At 37.6% G+C, this 27,982-nt stretch overlaps 1 protein-coding gene across 1 annotated transcript; it reads right to left on the minus strand.

Moving 5' to 3' along the window:
• On the minus strand, positions 1-27,901 carry LOC136058087 (bromodomain adjacent to zinc finger domain protein 2B-like). Its single transcript, XM_065751322.1, is given in 27 exon segments — positions 1-176; positions 572-715; positions 1,381-1,640; positions 2,074-2,209; positions 2,592-2,902; positions 3,696-3,856; positions 4,301-4,456; positions 4,586-4,862; positions 5,377-6,032; positions 7,359-7,503; positions 8,710-8,772; positions 9,129-9,354; positions 12,187-12,261; positions 13,555-13,769; positions 14,145-14,399; positions 15,224-15,364; positions 17,099-17,164; positions 18,372-18,404; positions 18,651-18,695; positions 19,329-19,394; positions 19,969-20,034; positions 20,527-20,588; positions 20,695-20,787; positions 21,697-21,907; positions 26,857-26,958; positions 27,219-27,327; positions 27,843-27,901. Coding segments are annotated over 27 exon segments (4,287 nt in total). The 3' UTR covers positions 1-22.
• Positions 27,902-27,982: the final 81 nt, after the last annotated feature.

Genomic DNA, 27,982 nt, shown 5'->3' on the forward strand with positions numbered 1-27,982 from the left:
GGAAAAGTGAGTTCGGGTAACTTCAGCTCGATTTGAAAATCTCTGTCCACTTTTTTTCAAAGTATTTCCTCATGTTGTGGCCAGCCCTGCCTACGTCAGAATCATCTTCATTAAAGGTTTCACAGTTATCAAAAACAAGCCTGACATCCAGCAAAAATGCTTCAACATTAGGGTACCTGAAAAAAGAAAAGGGTGAATGATTTCTGGTACAGTTAAAATCAAAGGGGAAAGAACCTTCTTAACATCAGTGCATTTACAACCAGTTACAGAACAGGCAGTGAATGTTCGACGAACAAACTCAGATTTATCTAATTTTAATATTTTCCAGAAAATAAATCTTAGCTTAAGCAAATGCTTTTCCATTACTTTTTTGGTTACTTTCATAAACAGACTTCAAGATACAATTTCAAGCCTGAACTGGACAATATTCCCCCCCAAACCCTAACCCCCCCCCCTCCCCTTAACTTCCCTTTTCTAAAAAGAAATGCAGTACAATTCTCAAGCCTACCAATAAGCATGTATGGAGCATTCAAATCTCAGGGGAAGTAGAATTTACAATAAGTTTACTTACTGTCCGCTAGTTAGCTTGTCTCTAATAGTGGAAAAGTCCATAGGCTTTTTAATAACTTTCTTATAACCAGGAACAAGTTTCAAGTTTACAGGAAGTAAGAAAGGCCAAGCATCTTCGTGAGTTTCCAGTTCTGAGAGAATCACGCTGAATAAAACAAGGATTAAAATCGGCAATATTAAGCTTTGCATGATCAGAAAAGCTGTTCCCTGTCCCCGATGTCTTCACATATTGTGAACTTATTCACCCTTATAAAATCTGTGCCCTCTGTAAGACAGAAAACAGTTGCAATACAGACAGAAAACGGACGATTCAGAGTAGCACTCAGCTCTCTCCAGATACTTCGGCAAGATGACGTTCAAAGTACTGAAGCTGCACTAATATTTCATCATAAACCATCTGCAAACTAGTAAAACAGGTGCTGACACTAGCTTTCCAAACGCCACAAAGACACTACAGAAGAAGATGCTTTCGTATTACCAGCTGCAATGCAACACCTACCTTCTCTACACTTAAAAAAGCTGTCTATATCACAGCTCTCAGGGTTTTTCCTACTCTAGTACTCCTCCGTGCCCTTCCAAATCACAGACTGCACTCTGTGATTAAGTACTTTACACATTGCCAATTGCTCCCTGCAAGCACACAAAATCTTTTAAACAATCACAGTCAAATCACCAGAACCACTGTGGAGATGCAGAACAGGGAACAGGGTTCACGTTCCTGAAAACACAGTTATGTAGTGAGGCACAACCTGCTTCTACAACACACGCTGAAGCTTAGAATTAGCTGCTTTATGAGTAGGCAGACTGTACCTGCATACAGCCAGGTCCTTGGAGTCATCTCTTCGAGGTTTCTTTAGAGCAGTGAAATTTTCCTGCTTTCCTTGGCTTACAGAAATACTTTCATCCATTTTCCTTTTCTTAGGGTCTGTTTTGCCTCTTTTTAATGAGGTGCTTGCAGTCGCAGAGTCTTCATCTTCTGTGTCTCCTGGTAATTTCCTGCCTCTCTTTTGTTCGTTACCTTTTTTTCCTTTTATTTGAAGTTTTTCTAATTTTAGAGTTTGACCAGTGGCCTGAAAATAAAAAGGAATAAGCAATAACCAAGAAATTACAGAAACCTCTTATTATTGATAGACAGCAGCGAAGATCAAACAGCCACAGAAAACAACTACAGCATGATGGCAATTACTCCATCAGATGAAGTCATGAATTACTATTTACCTAGACGTTAATTATGAAGAGGAATTACTACCTTATACAGAGTAAACAAATTCAAGGGCTTTTCATCTTAAAACGTTCATGATACTGGATTCAGCAAGAAGGGAATAATCCTTTCCAGTATATTTATGCTCATCTGTGCTCAATGTACAGTTAAATATTAAGTTTTACAGGCAGTAATAAAAAATATGTTATAAATCACGTTCTCTTAAAATACCTAAAATGTGAAAACAGGACACAGCGAAACTAGCTCAGTTACGATATATTTTCTTAATAAAAAACACTTACAACTTTCATAATAGATTTTTCCCACGCTATTGATTTCTGTAACTGCTGAATGCACAGGGCTACCTGTGCAGCACTTCGTGCTTCTGACAACGCCTTTCTCCATACCCTTAGCCCTGGAGCAATATCCTCTTCAGTTCTGCATGGAAACATAGGGAAATCAGATAGGTCATGTCCACGTTTGCTGATATCTGAACGTGGAACAAGCATTATCACACTGAAAGCCAAGCAATGACAAAACGTACACAGCCATTAAGTATAAGGTATAAGCAACTAAATTTGATGCAGTGCACAGACTGTGGCTACGAGCCTCAAAGCTTAGTCACAACCAGTTAAACGTAAGAGAACTTTGCATTATCAACAAACGTGACAAAAAATATCATTATGAAGCACCATGCAGAGTAACACGATCCATGTGGATCACAAACATACAAGAAAGTACACAGATAACAAGCAATAGGAAATAGGCTCCAATTAGCAAAGAAGCACAATAATTTTTCAAGTTAATCTCAAAAACCTACCCGTCACCATCACCACTAATGGATGGTGCAGGAGCAGGGACAGTAACTGTGCCCACATTATCCAGTTTGATCTGAATGGTGGTACTTAAGGGGCTCTTCAGATACCTTCGCTCTATGTTCCGCTCCAAGTCAGCAAGCCTGGTTACAGCTATATCTAGAGGGTTGTCACTCTTCCGCTCTATAGAGCTGGTACTGCCTTCTCCGCCTCCAGCACTATCTCCATCGTGCTTCTTGTGCAATCTACTAATTGACTTATGTTCATGATATACCAAGTCTTCTCTTTCTGATGCAGGTTCAGGACACAGCCAGCCCTATGTTAATAGAAAGGTTTGTGCATTTATTGGTTGCTATTAACTTAGGTGTTTGAATAGAGGAACTGTTTTATAGAATCAGAATAAGAAATTGAAGTGCTGTTTCCAGTACATCTTGGTAACTTGTAATCCATCTGCAGAGACATTTTCCAGAATCTCCAGAGAACTAAAACTATCAATCAAAAATACATAAGCATTACCAGACTTTCTGAAGTGATTTTTCTACAACGTTCCACACGCTTATCTTATTTTGAAGTATCCTATTATATCAGTGAAAACATCAGAATAGGTCCTGTTTCACTGTCTCAGGAGACAGTATCGATTGGTCACACAGAAACGGCATCTTCTAGTAGAACATACTACATCTGGAATACCACAGCCATACCCGAACCAAACGTGCTCAGTTTGGTATCACTACTCACCCCGGAAAAGTTATTGGCAGAACCCAAAGCAGGCAGAAAAGTGGCAAACCCCACTAAAATTAAGTCATCTGTATGAAATTAAATCTTGGCATTCGTGAAAGGTTAACCAAACGTGCACGACTGCACACCATCAAAGAACTCCTCAGAAAGCTGTCGTTCTGATCACCTTTAGCTGAAGATACAACTGCAATGAAATACCTGAAGCACATATCCACCATAGTGCTGCAGTGGATTCGTTATATTTGCTGACAATTCCAGATGAACGAGAAGGCACTTACCAACAGCAAAAGGTCCACTACTATCTACTTTAAATTCTTCCCACTTCAGCAACATTATTTTAAAAGAGAAATTTTACTAGAAGTTAGTTTTACCTTAACTTGCAAACTAGCTGATGCAACTCTCCTCTCTAGATCTTCCACCTGCTGAAGAATAGCAAGGTCCACCTCCATTGCTCGTTCTTCTACTGACCAGTTTTCCATAACATCTCGAGTTACCTGGTTATCTTCATTTTCATTGTTATCAATAATTGCAACTGCATTTGAGAATCACATTTTGTTAAATTATTATAACTTATCCAAGTAAATTCAAGCTGATTTACCTGTCAGTCCAATTAAACGCTAAAGAACTGTTACAAAAGCGTACAGCTCTTAAGATATCCAATATGACCACCACATTCCACAGGATTTCAAGCTTGTAATTTAAAGGCAAGGGGAAGGGAAGGCTGAGCTATATTGTTACAGAGACAGAAAATGCTTGAAAAGTTAGCAGCACTTAAACCACTAGAAGAATTTATATTGAAGAGGGTTTCTTCAACACTAATTTTCCAGAACATGGCTGGTATTAAAGGCAGTTTTGAGACCTTTGACCTATTTTCTGGCTACTGTGACCATCTCTGTATCCAAGCACATCCTGGAGAGATCTCAGTCAGTAATATTATGCTCTAACATCACGTGTAACATGAATACCAATTACATACCATCCTTATTTTTGACGCAGGCCACAGTGATATAGTCCATGTGTTTCTGTATTTGCTTTTGTAAGGCCTTTTCTCTTATTCCCCTGAGATGCAGCACTTTATGCAAAGATTTTAGGTCCTCAGGATCAGTAATCCTCCACCACCCATACTGCATTTCTAAAGCAAGACAGACATATAAATACTTAAAGGTGTTTTTTATATGATTACAATCAAGATTAGAGAACAATAAACTGTACCGCACAGCGGCACTAAAAGTTACCCAGAGACCTGACTGCCCACACTTACCTTCTGGTATTGGTTTTGGGTCTGGGTGATCTACTGGCTTGGTCACTTCTACCGCAGTACAGGTGGCAGAAGCTGTTTTTTCAGTCTGCAGAGCTGGTGATTCACTTTTACTTGTAGGAACATTCGATGTCAAGAATGAGTTACTGTTCCCTTCTGATAATCCCAACCCTGATCCAATAGTAGATAAAGGAGATGAAAATTGAACATTTGAAGTAAGAACTCCTGCAGGCCATCCACAAAACTGAAGTCCCGTGACAGGTAGTCCAGGTTCCATCTGCTACAGAGAAAATATTTATAACACCATCACAACCGGTACTGTTCAGGATTACCAAGAAACCAGATTTATCAGTATGATGCTGATTTTCTAGCACCAATCAAAACATAAAGGATGCCTTTATTTGACTAGTACTTCGAGCAGTTCAGGAAAAACATAGAACAACAGTGTAGTAATTCCTATTCGAACCCGTGACTGCTTAAGGAACAGTATCTTTTGAAGGCCAGGTCAAATTTCTGAAATCTGGTTTTCATTTAATACAATAGCCAAACCCTTAAAAGCAAAACTTACTTTCTAAAATCAACCAGTGGTTTATCTATCCTTTTCTTTTTTTTTTTTTTTAATAAAAATCTAGTATTATCTATTTCACACAGAACTACTATTGAAGTTTAGAAAAAGAATCAAATAAACAAAAACACAATGATATGATATCGCATCGGTAAACAACTGGGCTCAAAAGAAATTCTGCCAAACAGGCATAGCAAATTAATACTATCTAAAGCAACTATTTATTTACCTGCAGTGGTGGCAACGCAAAGGGACTTAATCCCACTGGACTCTGTGCAGAGGTTGAGACCAGAAGAGGTGATGGAGCAGGTGAAGGTGGTTTTGATGGTGGATGTGATTGAGGAGTAAATGGAATTGCAGTAGCTGGTGTATCTACATGGGTAACTGACATGTCATCACAGGGTACTCTTGGCAAAAGGCTGAACCGCTGTCCATTCTTTTCAGTAGGAGTCTTTAACAACTGGTCACTTGGAGAACTGCAAAACTCACCAGTCCCGCTTGCAATAGGACTGAAAAGATTAGACTCAGACTTCTCACTGCTGCTTTGTGATACACTGGACTGAAGACTGCACAGAGAGTTTTGGGAGGTACTCTGATGAGACGGAGCGCATCCATTTGCTGCACCACCATTAGGTGTTTGGGGCATAGCGTCAGATTCAGGTGGCATTTTTGCAGCCTCCAGCAGTTTGCTTAGCTTTGAAAATGACCCAGGCTTTTGCAAAAACAAATTTGTGTTGTCCTTTTCTTTCAGATCTTCCTTTTGCTCACAGTGAGTTGTATTTAAACAGCTTAATTCTGCTTCTGAGATCTCCAATACCTCTTCTTTGATGTGTATGCTTTCTGCTTTGTTTAACTTCTCTTTTTCTTTCACAATTTCTTCTAGACCTAAAGAAGTACAAAAACCGTAGGTGAAATAATGTATTAAACTAACTTATTTTATCATCTCAGACGAGCAACTACGTTTTTTTTGCCCCCTTCCACGCCAAGTTTATTTATATAAACAAAATTACTTTATATAATTACTTTATATAAACAAAATTACAAAACACAGTCACAGTATTCTTATTGCCAGCACCAGATCTGTGACAGATGTATTTTTAGTGGTTTTCTTCTCGAGAAAGTCAATTGGCTTTATCCAGTCATTCACACACTTACATCAGCTGGGTACAACGCAGCCTTTGAATTTAGTTTTGCAAAAGGCCGTTTTGTGAAACAGACAACCATCTACTAAAACAAGTAACATTATTCCTACTGTGAAATCGAATATTCTCAAAACCCTGAAGCAGAACACGAAACATTTTACCCTTTTAGACAAAAATCATTATAAACTAAGACCGTAAAGTTTAATGCCAACATCCTTGACCGTTTACAAGTGTTTGAAGAACTACCCAATATGACAGACTGCTTACACACAGCAAAGCAGGCAGATGTGATCAGACAATGCAGTCAGAAGTTGGTTACTAATGCCAGATTCTTGAAACGTTAAAGGTGGAGAAGACATAAATTTAATGTACAGTATAAAACCATTTTTGTTTTCTTTCCTCTTCTAGTCTTTCTTAACCATCTTTCTTCTACCCTTTTTTATTTCGGCTCAAGACTACCTTTTTTTTTTTTTTTTAAGGACTGAAAAAAAAGACAGAATAGGGGTTAGAGAATTCAACACTAACTTCTTGTGCACACCCAACTTAGTTGATGGCAGGCAGCCTGATGAACAGAACAGATCCTGACCCTGCATAAATGCTGCTCAGCAACAGCTATACCACTGCTGTGTTATCAGCACTGTTTTCATTACAAATCCAAAATACAGCATCATACAAGTTTGTATGAATAAAACTATCCAAACCAAACAAGCACACAGACACGTACCAAATCTTCAGGCAGGCAATATTCTGCGTATCTGCACGCGAAAAAGCAACAGAACACGACAAAAATACATGAGCATTTCTGCGTTAATCTTGCTTTCATATGCAGAGTTAACTGTCAAATAAAATTCCAAAAGAGCCAAAATATACCAAGTGCAGGTATAGTGCAACCAGAAACACGGTATCGGAAAGCACCATCTGAATAGAAGATTTTTACTGCGTTACCCGTTTAGCCTCAGGTTGAAGAGAAAGCCTAAAGACCTCACTAAACAAAACTATTGCCCATGGACTGGCAGCATGTCTTGCCATGGCATTCTCTGGTATGACATTACCCTTCTACGTTTCCTACCTTCACCGCTTTCCATGCCTTCCACAAAAACACCACCGCACTGGGGCAGAATCCAATACCGGCGCTTGTAGCGATCTTGACCAAACATCATTGAACGCAAGCAATGAGAGGCTTCAAACAACTTCTTTCTGTACTGGCTTTGTTGCTGTTTTAAAGAAAGGGAAGGCATTATAATTCTAGAGGTGAAAAACAGACAAACTTTTAAAGGATTTTATTAAAAGAAACTTCTGGTTGACAGAGACCAGAAGTTCAAGACTTAGATGAGGCACTTTGAAAGGGATTTTGTACGTGTATTATATGGTACTCTTTTGCTCGTAATTGCGCCCTGATTATTTGACTTAGAGAAATGCCATGAAAAAATAATTTAATCGCTTCCTGATCCATCTGATGTTTAGCAGCTTCCCTTTAAAAGCACATTTTTGCAATCCTAGGACCTGACGTTTTTAACGTTTGCTCTCACAGAAGGAAACTATTAATTGTTATATTGTAAGAGAACACCTGAAATCCGATCAGTGAAGGAATAAGCTAAGAGTAAATGGTATAAAGAGCAGTTGAACACTGCTAAACACTGTATGCTACTGCAGCCCGATGGGAAGCTAATGAGATATTTCAACCAGTTCAGAAATGAGTATTCAGACAAGAAAGAGTTATCTGAGGGGAGACAACAATTTCAGTTCATTTATTCGCTTTTGGCTCTGCTAAACTGACACGGTTAATCTGGACTGCTATCTTTTTGTAATTTGGACACGAGGGAAACCAGGAGAAAGTTTTAAATGACAGACTTTCTGACAGAAAGAATAAACAAATAAAAACGTGGGCCACAATTAGGAGCCTGAACTATAGTACTCTTAATTAATGTTTCTCTTGCTGTTTCACATTTCTTCTTTTGAACTCTGAAGCAAAGAGTTCTCTTTGGCAGTCTCAAACAGTTGCAACAACTAGCCAACTGTAGGAAAGAAGAACTCCAGCCATCTGTATGATGAAAATCTCACTGCCTCTCGTACACAAAGCTTTATGATCACTTTATACATCATAATTGATCAATATGATCACTTCATACATCATGCTTAGACATAAGCAAATCAAGTAGATCTGAACAAAAACTTGAGATGTGGAAAGATAGAATCAACATCTTTCTAACCACTGGCTGTGTGAAATCCACTAATGCAACAAATACTTGTGGACTAAAATTCAGGAGTCATTAACAGCTGGAGAATTCCTATTTTCATTAAATGAAAGTTAATCCTCATTTCAATTTACAGTAAGAGAGAGCACTGAAGGCAATGGCTTGTAATCTTAACTCTTGAAATCCCACAATCAAATATGAATTGCAACCAAGATGATCTCTCACCTTTGTCAGTTTTTCAATCTGCTTCTCTACTTCTTCAACACTTGCTGTGTGGTCTCCATCGTCCTATAATCAACCAACATACCATCATATCAAATCCATCTCAGGATAAGATCATACTATGTCTTACTAGCTTTACACTCTAAAAGATCTAACAGAACATAAGAGATCAAATATGAAAGGCAAATCTGAAGTATAAAATTGTTCAAATATTTGCCCGTTGAATACATTTGACTAGGAACAACATAGCTGTAAAAAAAAAGTCATGAAACGGCATAAAATGAATGAAGGAAAAATATTTTACATCCTTACTGCAAGATTCTGGGGAAGTGGTGCAGAGAACCCTAATGCTGCATGGAAAAAGAAGGGAAGTAAACTGCAATTTACCAGTTAGTTCCATTTTAATATTTTCAATCTCCCACCTCATCCTCACAAACTTCCGCCTTCTTTCCTTTTTTATCTTCTTTATCCTCTTCATCCTCATCTGCCCGATCATCACTATCATCGTCATTGTAATCACTATCCCCACCCTTTCGTTTCCGTTTGCGGCCTTGTGTTGGTGTTTCCAAAGAATGCTGCTCCTCTCCTACTTCACCACCTCCCGTAGCATCTCTTTTGCCAGTTTTTTTGGCATGAATGATTCTAAGACTTTAAAAACATGACAAGGAGGGAAGTTATGGAGCTTATTTGTAACATAAACATACCTTTGTTCCTGTGTGATTAAAAATGAATCATTTTATAACAAATTACCTCTTCTGTTCTATGATGTTCCACATTTTATTACCTGCTTATTGTCATGAAGCAACAGGAAAAAAATCAGGTGACATAAAACCCTTAAACCTCTTACCCAATTCTGCCTACAATTTCTGTTTCTTCCATGTAAATCTGTCTGACCATTCAATTCTACAACATATTTTCCTTTTTGAGAAGTCGTGGCTACCTGAACTATTAGGAGACTACTCAATCAAATCCTTATTTTTCCTTTTATGAAAGAAAAAGGAAACTTACATACCAGTAATTATGGTTGTTGTAGACCTTCTATAAAAACCCTATAAGACAAGATTCCACACAGCAAAAAATTACAGTTCCACCTATCAGGAAGCTAGCAGGCAAACATGCTGAACCGCAGGAGGTATGGATAGCCAGGCCTAATCACTTATAATACAGACCAAAAAATGCAACTGACTTAGAAGAGATTCATAAACGTGCAGGGAAGACAAAGATTTTGTAAGAGATGGCTGGAAGAAGGTAGGATGGGAAAAGTAGAACGGTAACGACAAACACAATTACCAGCACGTAATTCTCCCTTGTCATACTTCTCTCTCTTCCCATCCTACAACACAATATTCCATACAGCAAGTGGCTACAAATACGATGAGTGCTGTAGAAGCACTGGATTTGTGACAGATGTACTATGACAAAAGTATCAGCTCTTTAAAATGCCGATAAAACCGTGCCAGTACCAAACAGCACAGATTTCACTGAAGTCGTCACTGCTCAACTGGTAGTAGCCCTCTTATAGCTATTTTAGCAATTTATGATATTCTGGATCAAAACTTCCTTGACCCCTCCAGTGAATTTGGGAGCAAGTTCTATTTTCAGCTCTGGTACAAAAAGGCTTAAGTCACTAGGTTCTGCCAAGGCATCTGCTAAACCAAGCTAAGCTGAAATATATCCCTCTCAGTATCCTTTATTCTACTACTACATGCTTTCCACATACGACAAGTTTGTGTTTTGAGGGTCAAGTAGAGGTCTGTGTGCATATGAGAAGAGTACGCATCCACTGATCATATGGCAAGTAGTCAAAAGACCAGATATTCCTGCAACTATTTGGAACTGGAATGTCTGAAAACTAGACCTAGCTCTGAAATGGTTGAAGAAGATAACATACATAAACCAGGAAGCAGGAAAAAGTTCAAACAGAAGACTTAAATGGACAAGTTTCTTCTGAGAGAAGACACAGAACAGCTGCAAAAGCTTATAAAAATCATCATCTGACATACCAAGAGAGCACTGTTTTTAACAGATCGACAAAGGCTTTTCTTAAAAGCTACTGAGTGTTCATCAGAAAAAAGTGGAAAATTCAAAGATTTTGAATCAAAGATGAAATAGATTAGTCAAGTCTAGCGACTTCAAAGAAGCAAAGAATGTCTCCAAACACCCCCACAATACTTACACTCCTCACAGTAGGATCAGCACTACTGCTACCTCACATCCACACCAGAAGGGGAAAAGCAAGAAATAGAAAAATGATTGCAGAAATGAAGAGGAACATGGGACTTTAGGGTCTTATTCCCACTATTTGAAGGCAAAGAAAAGAAGGATCATGAGAAAAAAGGGAGGATTCTAATCTAAAGTACTTACAGTTTGATGGAGGGAGAGAAAGACTAAGTGGCCCCGTGAGGGACAGGAACAGGCAAGGGTCCCATCCTACTGAGGAATAATTGGCTAAAAGGACTTTACCGACACTTTCAGAACTATATAGAGACATAGAAGAGTTACAGATGAAGACAGGAAAAGGCATGTGTACTACCCTGAAAGATAAAATGCATTAACCCTACGTAGATGGGGATTTGCGTTATTAGTAGAGCATTTCTTTTTACTGGTCTTATTTTTTCCTATACTTCCCTCTTCTTCTTCTTCTTTACTCCTTCCTTCGAAGAAACATTAAAGGGAAAAAAGGGAGAAACAAGATTAGAAACATAAGTACCTAAAGCAAGGATTAAGAAAGGATTCACCCTTCCGGCTAAGAGGTAAAGATGACAAAGAAAAAAGAAAGCAGAGTCTGGCTATGCATTTTTACCACCTGTGATTCATGAAATTTATGCCTTCTAGCCTCCTGGTAGTTGGAGCCATTATGCTTGCTGTAAGGAATTTTGCCTTGTAGGATGGGAGAACAGTGGGTATGAAGCTGAAGACCCTTAAAAAATTCCAATTTTACCTTAAGTAAAAACATTAAAATATCTCGATGTTTGCATGATAGAGATGATCCCAAGTATAGGGAACGATGCAACAAACATAAAATGGAAGTGTTAACATTATGTAATATAAATTGGTCACACTTGATGGGCGACTGTTACATGAAAACCATGTCTTAAAATGCCTTTCAGAAAGAACATTGCTAAGTATGGTACGTCCAAATAAACTGATAATGTTGATCACAATATGACAGCTCCTGTAATATTCCAATTCAATAGATTTCATTTGTTTTCCCCAAAGAATACAAAGTAGACAGAACTCCAACTCTGAGGGGCAAAAACCCCCTGAATCGCACGCTTCCTCGGCATGTTATAAAGGACCGGTGCAGGGCCATTCTAAATTCACACCCACCTTAATTAGGTAGTTCAGTTACTAACTTCTTGGTAAACTTGTAATGGCATCAGCTAACTTTGTCCTTGGAACCAACAGACCATATAGCAGCATATATGAGCAAACACAAAAAAGCAATACATTGTAATAGTTAAAAGAAATGAAACTTACTTTCGAAGTTTGCGTTCAACCATCCATTTATCTCTCCTTAAGTTCGACATATAATCAATATTTTTATCAATTTCACTGTCAAAGACAAAACAATCCAAAGGTAACTGAAAAGGAAACTGTGAACTAAATAATTTTAAGTTGCTAAGTTCCAATATTAGAAGTACCTGCGGGGTATGCTACTGTACAGACATCAGGCAGTTTTTATTCACAATATGATGCAAGTCTTCAGAAGTATGTAATGGAAAGTATGTGACACTTCTTTTAATAGCCTGCATAGAAGGTAAAGCCTCCAACCTAATTAGCCAAAAAGCACCTAGCCCTAGGCACAGTACACATTATCACAAGTCCATATCTAGTATTTCCCTGGGATCCGTCACCTACAAACTAATCTGTACAGAAATTGAAGAACAGTAGTGCTGCAGTACAGTAAACTATCTCAGCGAAGCCTTCCTCAGAGAAATTCCAGCCTCAACAACTTAGCAGTTTATACTTGTTTCAATGATGAAAAATAAAGCTCAAATCAGTTTTGAAAGATTTTCATCAATCTGGTTTTACAGTTGGTCATCTGCAATAAGCAAAGGAGTTCCTTGCTGTCATTAATTTGATTAAATGCACATTATCACTCTTGCAAACTACTTGCACAGCGCGTGCACCACTCAACTTGCCATTTTCCAGCTTTTTAAAACACCAATTTCTCTCATTCTTACATTGCACAAGACTGGTTAACTTTTGCAGTGCATCATACACCAAGAGAAACAGAATTGGCAATACAACAGAAACAGAATTCAGTAAGCAAGCACAAAGGGGTGCAGGTATCCCAAGCGTTGGCATTTCCTATTTTTTTTATCACATATTGCTAAGTTTTTGTATGCTCTGTGTGATAGCTTCTTTTAACTATAGATTAGTATACATCACTGACTACACAAAGCACATACTTCTTTGAATTAATACCAGGATTAATTAGGCTTCTTACTTCAGATTATGACCTACTTTGCATTTGAACAGAAGAGGACTTAAAAACAAAATCAAAAGGAAAAGAGAGTATTACAGAATCATTACACAAACTCTTTTTTAATTATCCCCCGGAGTGCCTAGTAAATTTCTTCGTAATTCATCACATCTTCTCCAAAAACAACAGAAATTTTACTTCAAGTTTTGAAAGTAACAAGAAAAAACAGACCAAACAAGGAAAACTGCTACTCTCCTAAAATATCAGAAGTAAGGATAAGGACAAGAAGCAGTAAAAGCAGATTTCAGCTTACTTTCTAAGAATGTCAAGAAAGATCTTGGCACAAAACAGTCCGTACAGTAATTTAAATCTAACATTTTAATAACGATTTTTAAACATTTATTTGAAAAGTAACTTACCTGACTACGCTTTTGCTGCATGCTAACTCACTGACAAGGAAAGCTAGCACTGCTGCTTTCTGAGCTGGAGTATGTGCCTGAAAAGCTTTTGTCTTCAAGCTCTCCGTAAGCTCAGTTTGCCCACAATGAGCCTCCATAAATATCTGCAAAATCTCAGACACATTATCTCGATTGATGCCAACATTCGGTAAGTGCTCCCCAAGAATAGTTTTAGCCTAAAAGAAGAATGTTTCAATCAATCTCATTTGAAAATGCTATTTTCACTGCACTCTGCATTACTGTTTATAAAATAGTGACGTAGTTTTATTTGCTAATTTTTTATACAAGGACTTCAGTGAGGATATTTCTTTTGACTATCCCAATGAAAATCCTCAACGGAGAGAAAAAGAGAAGGTCTGTAACTTTATACGTCGTTAAGAATAGAGATAATACTGATATTAATCAAACAGGTTAAATAAGAAAAGGCATGGTCCAAGCGGACCATTTTCACACACACTACAAAGAAAGCATTCGTAAGGCTAAGGTTTGGGTTATTTTTTGTTTGGTTGGTTAGTTGCTTTTTTCCCCACTATGGATTATTTTTTCATTACCTTGTATCCCATGACAAGTCCTGGATCACAAACAGCTGCAGAGACAAGCTTTACAAGCAAGTCCTGTACTGCTCCTCTGCTCTCCCCTATGTTTAGCAAGCCTTCTTGAAGAGTACTCAGGGAAGGCACATCCGTATCCACGTCAAATCCAAGAACTTTACCAAAGTTACACAAGAACTGTACCACCATGAGACAATCTGAAAATGTTCTTCCAGACAGGACAAGGCCTGGGATGCGAGGCAGCTCCGGCAAAGGCTGAGGTGGAAAAAAACACATAAAGACTCAGTAGTGTATTTCAGATGTAACTTTTTTGACTAGGACTTTCATTTGACTTACAGCACAAGAACAACAGAAAGTGAAGGCAGTACAGGAGCTGCCTCCCTCACATCCCACCCATACATTTAATATAATGCTGAATAAAACCTTCATTAATGTTTATCTTTTTCATTTATTTTTGGAGGGCACAGACTAACTAAAACTTATTTTTGGACAGGAGAGGCTTCAGATTCTATTTGGAGCCAAAGTACTATAAAAAGTGGTATTAAAAATCTCTGGGAGTCGCAGGAAGTGTAATTCTCCTCAAAATGGTGGACTTGAACTTGATATAGGTAAAGTCCTGAAGGACAAGAACTAACACAGAAGCCTGGAAGAATAACGGCCTACAGCAGCTGTACACTTTAGAGGCACTCTGACAAGATGGCATCTGACAGGCAAGTACAGACAAAGCAAAAGTGTAAAACTGAATTCCTCCATGCAGGAAAAACTGCACCCACTCACGGAGCATAAACAGTGAACGTGAGCACAGTGTGGCAGTGGGTGGTGTGTTTCAGCAGAGGCAACAGTCGTCACCTCCACTGCTGCAGACTTTTATAAGCATAGCATGCAGACTTTTGCTCACTGCTGCTGAAAATAAATCGCCAGTGGCAACAACTACGCTGAAAATCAGGGTCCTGTAGCTGAGAATGCCCTCTAAGAGATACCGTCGTTGTGTCCTTTTAATCTACAGCAGTTTACATGGAAATAAATGGGAAAAAATACTTTCTGAAAAACCTATGTACTTTTTAAACTCTCACCATTACCTTCTGGTCTGCTAAGCACAGATCCTCATTTGGCTTCTTCAGCTCCTTTGCCATTTCTAATTCCAGTCTTCGCTGTTCTAGTTTACGTTCTTTATTTAACCTTTTTTCATCACGTTTCTCTTGCTTTAATCGCTCCTTCTCCTTCAGCAGAAAATAAAATCCATATAGTTAACTGAGGAACAAGCTAAGAATGTGAAAAGCATTATTTACGTAATTTCAACAATTACCACAGCAATTAAAGGAATGTGCAGAAATAACAGGAAGGTGGAGACTGCATAAACAGAAAAGAATAACTATTTAAGTGAAATCTAAGTGAATCAGTCTTGGAATCTGCACGCACTCTCCATTTAATGGATACGTGAGAGTACGTGTTCATAGTTTCACTGTAGAGGTACAACAACAAAATGTTTTCAGCCAAGATAAAACAAGGAATATGGAAACAATCTTTTTTTTCCCCACCATAACTTGTTTCTTAAACTTCAATTCTACTCCAGCTGTATGACACAAAAACCTAGCAGTACTTATTAAACGGAACGTAAGGCCTTTTGAGAAATCAGACCTTTATTTACTGCTGTTATGGAAAATGCAGTTCATAATATTAAGTCCCTACTACCCTTATTTGCACAGTTATTAAATTAACATATTTACTGAGCTATTTCAATTAATACATGTAGTTCTCGCGCACCAGTTTCTACGTGAGATGTTAATGCAGCAGTTCAGTTAAGTAAAACTGCAGTTCTACGTATTTTCTCCCCCACGTAACAACACCTGAATTCCCAGTGGCAGAATATACACTTCTTTGTAATCACAGGATGCTGTGAACTGTGTTTGTTTTTTTTCCAAACTGCTTATAAAAAGGCAGATTATACTAGAACCACTTTTTTGTTATGACTAAGCATTCAAAACTCCTAATAAAGACAGTGGGTATCAAAAACGCATTTAGAAGTGTTTTGCTGTTCACTGATCCTGAGCTAATTACACCAAAAATGCACATACACACTGCTAAACGTGAATTTATCAGGAGGCTTGAATGCATGATCTTCCAGCACTTCAACACCACCAAATCTCGGTCCTAAGTTTTTAAGAAAATCTTCTACGATCATGAATAAAACATAGAAATTGGATAAGAACGTGGTATGGGACCACATCAAAGGCTTAGCAGAAGTCCAGGTACAGTTATGCTTCTTTTGTCCTCTGACATAGCACCGAGTACCTCAGCCTTTTCCGTGTCTGCTGTACCCAATTCTCCCTTCTAATCTTTTCATTTATCAGAGAGGCCACGCTCTCCTTGGGCTTTCTCTTCTGACTGATGTACCTGTAGAATCCCCTCTTATTATTTTCCAGATCCCTTGCCAAGTTCAGTTCCACCTGCACCTTGGCTTTCCTGATCCCACCTCTGCATGTCTGTACAATTTGAATGACAAAAAACACTTCAATTTTGCGTTACTTTAGAAGAAATATCTTAATTATTCTGGCCACGGGACAACCAATTAAGCAGCACAGAAGGTGTATTTAATCATCAACTCTAATCGTAATACTCAAGTGCTATTAGAACCTGATGTGATACAGTAAGCTTATACAATTGAAAGCAATCACCAGAAATACTAAGAAACCCCACTGCAGTGGGATGAGTTTCACAGCTACCCTTGTGTCCCAGTGTTAAGCCATCCTCAAAGTAAACCAAGTTTTCTTATGTTTAAAAGGAATCGGTTCTATTTACATTTCTGCCAATTGCTTCTTTTCCTGGTAACACCCTGTGTACAAATGACATACCACGTGACTGTAGCCACATGTACGAGAAGGACAAAGCTCTTCTACAGATCGCCATAGAATGAAATATTCAAAACCTCCAACTGTCAAAGGTTAATTACTCACTTCAGCCTTTTTACGAGCTTCCATGGCTTTCATAAGCATCATATGTTGTCTTCTCCTCTCTCGTTCCTATTGAAGCAGATAAGATTATAACTAAACTAATCCCACACATCAGCACCAGATAAAAAACTGAGTGCAAGTTTAGCATTAATAGACAAGTCACAGTAAATACTAAATACAGAATGGCCAGGTCTGTGCATGTTTTAGTTCAGGTTTAGAAAGCAAAATACAAGAACAGTCAAAAGCAAAAAGGTAAAGCAATGAACATGGAGACAGTGTAAAAAAGAAGCATACAGATTTACTTATGGTCAGTTGTGATGCTCCTTCATAAGCTGGCAGAACAAAAAGCATAATGGTTGGCTGGAACAGGTCAGTTACCTTACATCTGCTATCGGGGAACTTGACATTCACTTCTTCAATAGCCAATTCAGCAGAAATTTTGAAAACGATTGTTTTAAACATTGCCAATATTAACATCTTTATGATCAAGCAACAAAATAGTATGATGACTTTTTGCAGCTCTAGATCAGTTCTAATCAAGCTAAGGGGGGCATGTATGCATACATGCACTGAATTTATTGATGCCTGTCCTTCAGTAAACTTTGTCAGTAACTTCAAATACACGAAGGAGCTGCATGCGGGAGCACTACATATGTTTTCTTTCTTGAAAGTCTTAACAGCTGTGGAGTAGATCTTAACGCCAGTAGAAGCAAAGTAAATTTTATCATGTAGTTTGGTAAGGCTATCATTTATAGACTGATGTTTCACCTAGTTATAATGCCATGTTACACTGACTGACAGCTAACTTGCTCAGTACTTCACAGAGATAGATACAATCCTAACTTCTAAAGTTAGGATACAATCCTAAATTCTAAATACAATCCTAACTTCTAAAGCAAGTTATTCCAAACCATTGCTAAAAACCTCTGGATACATTCCCAATGAATGGGACTATGTTTAGAAAATTATTTGTCTGACAACCTACTAATGTTTGCATTTATTATTCCCTGACTTTATATGGTAGTCCAATGGGACATCAGCAACAGATTTCTGTCTAAAAACTCATTTAGAGATTGTCACACTATTTATGTGTTTGACAATTCTTTTTTTTTTCCTTAACAGACAAGACAAGCAGATGTATGCAATGCACTGTGCTGTAAAGCCATGCAGCAGTATGTAATATGACAGCAGCCAGTGCTACATTTTATGCATTGCTATGACAACCATATCACAACCAAATCACAATGCGGTGTTAGATGTACAAAAATAAACATACCCATACCATATCTAGTCTATGCCTCTCCAACTCCTGGTAGAAAGAGTTGGCACAATATTATGAAACAGAAATCACAAAGTCATAAAACCACTTTAAAATCCCCCAAAAGACCCCAATACCAAAGCAAGCAACAAATCATAGGATGAAAGAAAAAATGCGCAGGAATCAAACCCAAAGGCTTATAAAGGGCAAATTTTAAAGATTTTTATCCCCCATACAGCTTAAGAACTGGTTTACAATTGGCATTCTGCCTGTCTGGCCAACTCAGTGCATGCTCACCTGGTGCTTGAGAAGAACAGCTTGTTGCCTTCGCATTTCTTTTTCCTTAAGCAAAAGAAAAGTGTTTGACACATCAAAATGTACATCCTAATACGTACACATTTCGGTGTACTGAAACAGCACATCCTAATAAAAATTTTATTACATATATTGGCTACAGAAGAGTAATTGCACGTATGCCAAGTTGGGAATTCACTGTTAAAGTACACCATGATGAAATACTAAAGCAGTAAGAGAAGTGCACATATCAACTATTTCTTGCAGTGTTTGCAGAAAAGTTCTCAAGGCTTCTACTCAAGACAGCCAATGCAGGACTTCATTTGCTGGGAAACAGGAACATTCTGTGATACAGTGTGCTTGTAAGAATACTGTGAATGATGCTGCTGGACAAGTATTTCAAGTTATGCAAACTAAACATCACGCAAGAAAAACTTCCGAGTAACAGTTTACAAAAAACAGCATCTGGATGAACATGCTTTTCAGTCTTTGTGTACACCACATACGTGTACAAAATGGAGTATGTTACACCTTTAGAAAACAACAACATACGTACTCTAACAAACGAATTCATATGCCATATCCATTCAGTTCCACACTCAGCAGATGTTCTTTTTCATAGCTACTCATTTTCTCTGTACACGTGCTCGTAACTCACATTTGCAGCACATCTAAACTAACCTTTATTCGTTTTTCAGCCTCCAATAATTTAGCATTTGCTGCTTCTTCTTTCTTCTTCTTTTTTGCCTGTATGTAAAATAGATCACTCAACAAGAATACCACAGTTGGAAAATAACCTGTCTAGAAATAAATTATTAAAGCATTCAAAACGACATTTTGTGTTAAGAATACGTTGCAAGCAGTTTCTTCCTCACACTGAATAATCATTCGTCATTTATTTAATTCTTCATTTGGCCCTTATAACTATCGAAATCAGAACACTAAAAAACATACAAGCAGCAAAAGGATGAAAATGTTAGAGTGCGTATGGTAAGAAATCTGAAAACTAGCAATCTATCTTTGCTATTATATTATCATATGAGGACAGTATGTGAGTATTACCTATTAGAGCACATATTTAAATATTGAGCATTTTACAACTGCTGCATTTCATACAGAGTATGGCACGATCCTACTTCTATTGGTCTTTGTAGAACAAGATTACCTGTGCAGGAAGTAAGGAACCCATGCATATTTCCAAGATTTGGGTTTAAGTTAGATTTCTTTGTTTTCTCCTTTCCCCCTCCCTCACTACACGTGTGAGTACTAAAGGACAGCATTCTTACAAAAAAAATTGTATTTTTTGAGCCATTATGTCTACCTCTAAAATTTGTTGAGCTCGAAGTTCTTTCTCCATTCTGATTTGCTGGATACGCTTAATCTTCTCCTACAAAGGGATGAAAGTTGCTTTTTTGTTTGTTTGTTTTTTAAAAACAGTATGAAGAAAAGCACTTTTACGTTTACATTACCAAACAAACAAACGGATGTCTAATATGCCCCTGAAGGAACCAACGCTCACAGCTATGCACAGATGCTCACAGTTAGGTCACAGCAGTATTTTATTCTTTTTTTTACACCTTTAAGGGGACCAGGTGACACCGTAAGCAACATTCAAACCTAACAGACAATGGTAGAGATATCTAGGAATGAATTAAAATGGGAGCTATACCAGGGAAGAGTGATTTGATGCAATCTCACCTAACCAGATACAGAGATCTAAAATTGTTATTTTCTACCTTTGTTGGTGATACAACTAACACAGTGAAAGTCAAACCTCCAACCCCTCTCTTCCCATGTCAAACTTGTACATTTTATTTAGAGCTTTAAAAATAAATACTATACGATTTAGTAAAGAGATGAATTAGGAATCTCAATTTACCTGCTGCTTCATTATCTTTATCTGCTCCTTTTGCTTCCGCTTTTCTTCAGCTGCCATAATAGCTTTAAGAAACACAGATGAAAAGTCAGTATCGGCAGAAAATGATAACGGACAGGTCACTTCACATCTATGGTTTTCAAACTGACTTCTCACAGGTCTGATACACACCTTGCTGTTTTCTTGCTTCTTTGGCAGCTCGAGCTTGTTCCTGCTTCTGGAGTTTTCTCAGTAGCTTTATTTGTGCTGCCTGTCTAGCTATTTCTGTTACAACAAGGAAAAGTTCGTAAAAATAGTGCTAACAGTAAAGACACAACTCATATTCCCATATACATCTATGAAGTGAAGAAATACTTGATTTATTTTTGCACATGTTTATCTTGAAAACATTCAGCCACCAATCACTCTGTGGTATATATACCACTCTATAGATACACACACCCAATGCATACTGTATGTAGGTATGCAACAGAAAAAGTATACAAACAGTTTCTACACAAAATAATGCACTGCTCTTATAGGAGAAATTACTCCAGGAAGTGTGAGATGGCATCTGACCAATAATGCTGCTTTGTTTAAAAGCCGTTTCCCTGCTTTCTAAAGGAGAAATTATTTGTTACAGAGTATTGGATCAACAATTAATTCAGAAATCATAGAATTACTGCTTTCCTTATTTGTTACTTCAACTAATTACCTCATCCTGTTCTCCCTAGCTTAAATCAAACAACTTCATTCTCTGCTTATTGAGATCAATTCTCTTTCGTTCAATCACAAACAGCGTAAAGGTATTTCCGAAAAGGGTGAAAAAGTCCATATCTAATAACAGTACTGTTTAAGCTGGTAACAGCAGCTACACACATCTTTTTGTTTATGCAAATTTAAAATGAAAACATCAAGAGCAACCAAAACTTTGGCTGCCTGCTTTTTCTCTCTGCGCAACTAAATAACGCAACTACAGAATAAGCTTTCAGACACACATCTGCGTGCCCACACTTCTCTTGATTCATATATATTTAGCGACAGTGAAATAGGAAAGGGCTTCAACAAAAGCATTTGTCAAAGTTCCAAAACAAAATGCTGTACACTAGTAAAATACACCTGTTTGAAAAAAACATCAACTCTCCATGTACTGATACTCTCCCATGTTTGTGAGAGCTGTGAAGTACTCTTTACCTTGAGCCTGCAGCTTTCTTAAAGGCTTCGCAGCGGTGCTGTCTAGAAGTTCAGTGCTCCCAACGTTTGGAGGTCTGCCTTTGCGACGTCTCGTTCCTGATTCCTCTCTAGAATGCTGTCTGTCTGGATTTGGTGGTCGTCCTGTACAGCATTCCATAGCCGTGATACATGGAACAACTTCCTCCTCCTTCAGAAGACACCACTGCATGCCCTTTTAAATTGACACATTTCACAAACAAGTATTATCAACACAGAATCAAAAAAGAAGACTTCTGAGAACAGCATACATTTTATAAGATAAAAATAAAATATAAAAATATATTCTAATATAGACTGAAATATTTCATATATATAACTAATTAGAACTTCACGCGTATAGAAAAACTGGAAGATATTGAAATCTGTTCAGTGGCATACACAGGAATTACAAAGCAGCAGTAACACTAATGCATTACTTTCAATTATTTTAGGCCATGCTACTTAATACTCAACCCATGTCAGAGCAGAAACAAATTCTGCTCATCACATAGACAAAGAAATAACTACACAGCTTTCAGAGAAGCCACCTCTCAACATAAATGAAAATACGTCAACGTACAGATCTTCGGCATAAAAAAGAACAAAATGCAGTGGTCTATCAACAAAAACTGCTCTCTGCATGCTGCATATCCTTAGTTTTACAACAACTGAACAAACAAACAAAAAAAGTTCATTTTAATCTTGAAGTATTTAGTACAGTTTAGTTCCTTGTTCAAGAAAATTAATTTCTATACCAAGCTGAATGGGAAGAAATCAGAGCTCGATACCTGCGGTCCATCTGTGGCTTCATGAAAGTCACCGACTCCTACTTTTGCACTGAAGCTGAAATTGTCCCTTGAGATATCCATAATTCCACTTCTGCTGAGATACTGAAAAAATCACATACTTTTCCACTTCAGCTTGTAAGTAATTACAACCCAGCTTTGATGTAAGGCTAACTGTGAGTGTAAGGCTTTGTGTATTTGATCAAGGTGATATATAGACCAAATAAGCAATAACTGGTATTTTCCTCAGGTTGTTTCAGAGAACTGGAGGTTATCAACTATGTTATCTTTGGAGAGATGTGTTTCTCAAAAAGGTACTCTGAACCTTTTCTTTGAAGAAGGTGACATGTCTCCTGCCTGTGTCAACGGACACGAGAGAGTACACCTTCCAAACCAGCCCCAACCAGTTTCATCGCTAGGAGTGTTCTATGATGTAATAGTACAGGTTTCCAACGGAGACGTACGTCTAGGAGATGCCAAAGCAACAATTACAGTCCTTCTCAGAAAACACCAAGGAGCTGCCCATGCTTGGCTGCCAAACTTTCTGGATACAACGCCGCACTCTTAAACTAACAGTACCTTCACATTACTTCTAACAGTAATGGTAGAGGGTGAAAAACTGCTTGTCCAGATACAACCGAATTGAGAAAAAGCCGAGTCATGAAAGTCTAAGACACAGAGACCACACACCTCTTCAGCACCTGACTACCTTGAGCTACGATGGACTCGAGAGCATTTTAATAGCATTACAGCCATTCTTAGTAGGGAAAAGAAGTGCTGAAACCAACCTAAGCAGAGAAAATTCAGGCTCTGAACCTGCCACCTCCATGCACTAATAACAATAATCTAGCAGCCTTTTAAAAGCATCAGAAGTCAACTCAAATTTCTGAGAAACAAAACTATCTTTGTACTTTTAAGAATGAGGATTATTCCCAATATACACAAACTCTTTTACCAACTGTGTCATTCACCTGCCTGTTCCTGGAAAAAAACACAAAGTCAATCACATATTCCTTTAAAGTTAATGTACTCGATGGCATGGCATCCTCTTCTATTCCACTGAATCAAACTACTAAGACCAGTATATGAGTGGATGTTGCAATTAAAAACTTACTTTACTGGTGTGTTAATTGAATATCAAGTTCCCAATTCAAAGCAGTAAATATGCAACTTGATTTGTTACTGTACAAATTGAGATGAGAAGTCTGTTTGACAAACTACAGCTAGAATGCCCTGGAAGCCTGGCAGGGGTTGTGAACTGCCACGGGAAGGGCAACTACACAAGCTGTGAAACGCTGGAGAAAAAGGAGGAAGCAAGCTGTGTAACTGGGTGCAGAGAGAGAGAGGTGTCAGAAACGGAGGTGTGGCAATCTGGGCAAAGTTAGAGATAAGGTAAAGAACAGACAGGATCAGGAATGGAAAAGAGGCTACAGTTCTGAGGACAACAGAAGGCGAGCACATAAAGGATAAGAAGAGAGTAACTGTGGAGCTGGACACAAGGGATGTGGGCACACGTGGCAAGGGAGTGGCAGGGAATATAATGTACTCTTCAAAACAGGTCTTGCCTTTCTGAATCGCTTGAGTCTTCAAAAACAAATCAGAAAGTTATCCATTAATAAAGCAGCCTTTACAACTGTCCTGGTATGACTGTCCAAGCTCGATCACCACTGTGCTCCTGAATAAAGCCTAGAAATATGCTTTTATTTATTTATTTATTTACTTATTTATTTTAACCAGTCTCAAAAATTTGAAGGCTATTTCGTTTAGTGCCTCTCTGGCAGAGGAAGGGTGCTTGGCAGATGGGTTCTACCTGACAGAATAACTACATTTTATAAGATAAAAATAAAATATAAAAATATATTCTAATATAGACTGAAATATTTCATATATATAACTAATTAGAACTTCACGCGTATAGAAAAACTGGAAGATATTGAAATCTGTTCAGTGGCATACACAGGAATTACAAAGCAGCAGTAACACTAATGCATTACTTTCAATTATTTTAGGCCATGCTACTTAATACTCAACCCATGTCAGAGCAGAAACAAATTCTGCTCATCACATAGACAAAGAAATAACTACACAGCTTTCAGAGAAGCCACCTCTCAACATAAATGAAAATACGTCAACGTACAGATCTTCGGCATAAAAAAGAACAAAATGCAGTGGTCTATCAACAAAAACTGCTCTCTGCATGCTGCATATCCTTAGTTTTACAACAACTGAACAAACAAACAAAAAAAGTTCATTTTAATCTTGAAGTATTTAGTACAGTTTAGTTCCTTGTTCAAGAAAATTAATTTCTATACCAAGCTGAATGGGAAGAAATCAGAGCTCGTAACTTCTGACTCAACTAAAAGCTACAGAAATAATATTTTCCAACTTAATAAAGCATGCAGCAATATTACTTCTTTCACTACGATTTCTATTTCTTCACAAAATCTTGAAAGCAAACACCATATTTAACCACTATGTTATTACAGCAGTTTTGCACTTAGAACAACACAAAATCAGAAAAACAAGGAATAAAGAATTTCCAAGTCTGCATGTAAGTGTTCCTTCAGCTGTATGTGACAAGGGCAAGCACTCTGCAATGTTCCAGGATTTTACATGTATATATAAATAATTATATAGATTTACAAATAATTTTATATATATATATATATATATATATATATATATATATATATATAAAATATAATAAATAATTATATATAGAGAGTTGACCCAGAACACATTTCTATCATAAAAAACATACAATCTGGTATTTTGTGAATTTTCTATATGTCAATGGAGGAAAAAAAAAAAAAACCAACAACCAGGATGAATGAGCATCAATGTAAGAGAAACAGTGGCTTCTATATAAGCTAAGCTTCACTGCACACATAGAGAAAGAAGTGGAAATAATACTGTGAAATGTCCTTTTATTGCTGAAACTAATCCAACCAGTAATTTAGTTTCTGGCCTTCGTGTCTACGCGATACCTTACTTTAATAAGGACATCTGCTCAGGCCTAGCAATCGTGACAGAGGATATCAGACATCTAGCTGGCATGTTCTCTGGCAAAAATAGCTAGAGGCTAGAAAGAACACTGCAGGGCTATCTTAACCGTACAGAATAACTATGCAGGGAAGCAGAATAAAGTTGAAAGCTTATTGGCCAAACTAATGAACAAAACCACAGGCACTTTACAAGTAGCTGGCATCATATCATCACTGACTTCAGTTCAGATTTGTCCTCCTTGTAAACAAACTACGCAAGCAGAAACTACACTGAGATGTACCATGCTGCATGCTGCCAGTATCGCCTACAAGAACGTGCCCTTCTACCACTCCTCATTTCTCAAGTCTTACTGTACCAAAGAAGGGCAAGATCTGAATGTTACCCCAGGAACTGAAATAGAGGAAGAAAGAGATAACTGAGGAAGGAAACAAGGTTACGGAAGGAATATGGGAAACACACAAACAACCTGACAGGCTAAAAAGGGAACTGATATTCTGACATTTACCATGAATTCAGTTGCTGTTATGTTTTAAATTTATGCAAATACTATGCACTTCTAAATGGCATCACAATCACAGAAGGAAAAACGGCAGTGTGATGATCTATCCACACTGCTGTAATAACAAATATATTTAAAGAAGAAAATCTCTTTACTGAGAAAAGTCCAAAAGCTTTTGCACACGTCCTAAAGAAAAGGCAACACGACCAACCTAGAGAAATAAAGCATTAATCAAAGTAATCATTACCTCAGAATTCTAGCATTACTTATTCATATGCGGCTCCTGTACGTGGCATCTAATAATTCTGCCACTGTAAAGCATAACCCTAATTTCCCTTCCTTAACGATCTCACGTTTCTTACTGCTTCATGATAAACCAAACACTTGTATTTAGACACATTATGAAGATGAATACACAAAAGCCATGTGATTTACTCAGATTAATTGTAAATTAATTAAAAATTGTTTCTGTGATTACACAGAAATTATTACCAATACTAAGACATTATTACCAATACTAGGTTTCTATAGAACAGGAAGACAAGTTTCAATAAGAAATAACTGAAGACTGACTCGGATAAAACACGCAACTGATTTCTTTCCTTCCTCAGGGTTGGTCATGAGGCACGCTAAACTCTTGCAAGCTCCTAGCGAAATCACTGCGAAGTGCAGTTTTCAACACTGCCAGGGATCAAGGCATAAGCAACTCACAATAAATTAAGAAATAGGCAGAATTTTTATAAAGAATTATCTAAAAACAATGAATGCTTCAGACTGCAGCAAAAGCTACTTAATCCAAAGTTATGTTAGTTTTCCTTGGATCAAAGACTTTACTTTTTAAAAAGCGGATACCTGCGGTCCATCTCTGGCTTCATAAAAGTCACCGACTCCTACTTTTGCACTGAAGCTGAAATTGTCCCTTGAGATATCCATAATTCCATTTCTGCTGAGATACTGAAAAAATCACATATTTTTCCACTTCAGCTTGTAAATAATTACAACCCAGCTTTGATGTACAGCTAACTGTGAGTGTAATGCTTTGTGTATTTGATCAAGGTGATATATAGACCAAATAAGCAATCACGCTGAGAAGTATTACCATCTCCTCGTGTCACGCATTTTGAAATAAGGATCTTTACTGGAAGAAAAAGTGCCATTCTTTGATTGCAAACGTGCTAGGTAGCGTAAGAACACAGAAGAAAAGAATTTAATACCTTTTCTACTTCAGAATACTGTCTCAGCTTCTTCCCACAAGGTGCAAAATACGCTACTTCCCCCTGAAGACGACCACCAAAGTTTCTTATTCGGGTTTCTCTTTGCCAGCTAGAATAACATGAAATGGATGCATTTAACAATACACTTCTTAAGAAATAAGTTATGCCAATTCCAGAATTTCACCTCAAGTGCAAAAGTTGCATTCTCATTTGACAAGATTATCAAACAAACGGGAAGAAAGAGAAATTGTTATGATGTTGATTGTCAAAATTCTGCTTGTGTATGAATTTATTTCTATCAAGCTACTTACAAAATACCAGATTTCAGAACAATACTTCAAGGAGTTACTTGAGCCCAGAACTGAAAGCACTAATTTCCAGTGGCTAAACTGCTAAAGGGCAAGTCACGTTTGCAGAGGAGTAAACTTGATGCATAAATGAATGCAAGAAATAAGCTGACACTTCTAAAGAGATCTACTGTCGTTGAGAGTTGAAAATCTAAACCCTTGTAGACCTTTTATTGTTTTAAAAATTCTCGGGGCTGAAATACATTGTCTCTTTCCCAGCTGATTTTTGAAGGTATTATCTCCCCCTTACGGAATATCAAGGAGCTACACAGCCTACCCGTATTCCAGAGGAACACGCAGCTCACGTTCGTCCGACACTCTTCATCTTTTGGACATGCCTAAAAAAGAACTTCTTATTAGCATCTGAGTTAACAAAAAAGAAAGTAACACGTTCCCAAACTATATGAAACTTTAAAC

The sequence above is a fragment of the Cyrtonyx montezumae genome, unplaced genomic scaffold (assembly GCF_038088225.1).
Source record: "Cyrtonyx montezumae isolate F1298 unplaced genomic scaffold, pur_monq_1.0 scaffold_7, whole genome shotgun sequence".
NCBI classification, from domain to species: Eukaryota; Metazoa; Chordata; class Aves; order Galliformes; family Odontophoridae; genus Cyrtonyx; species Cyrtonyx montezumae.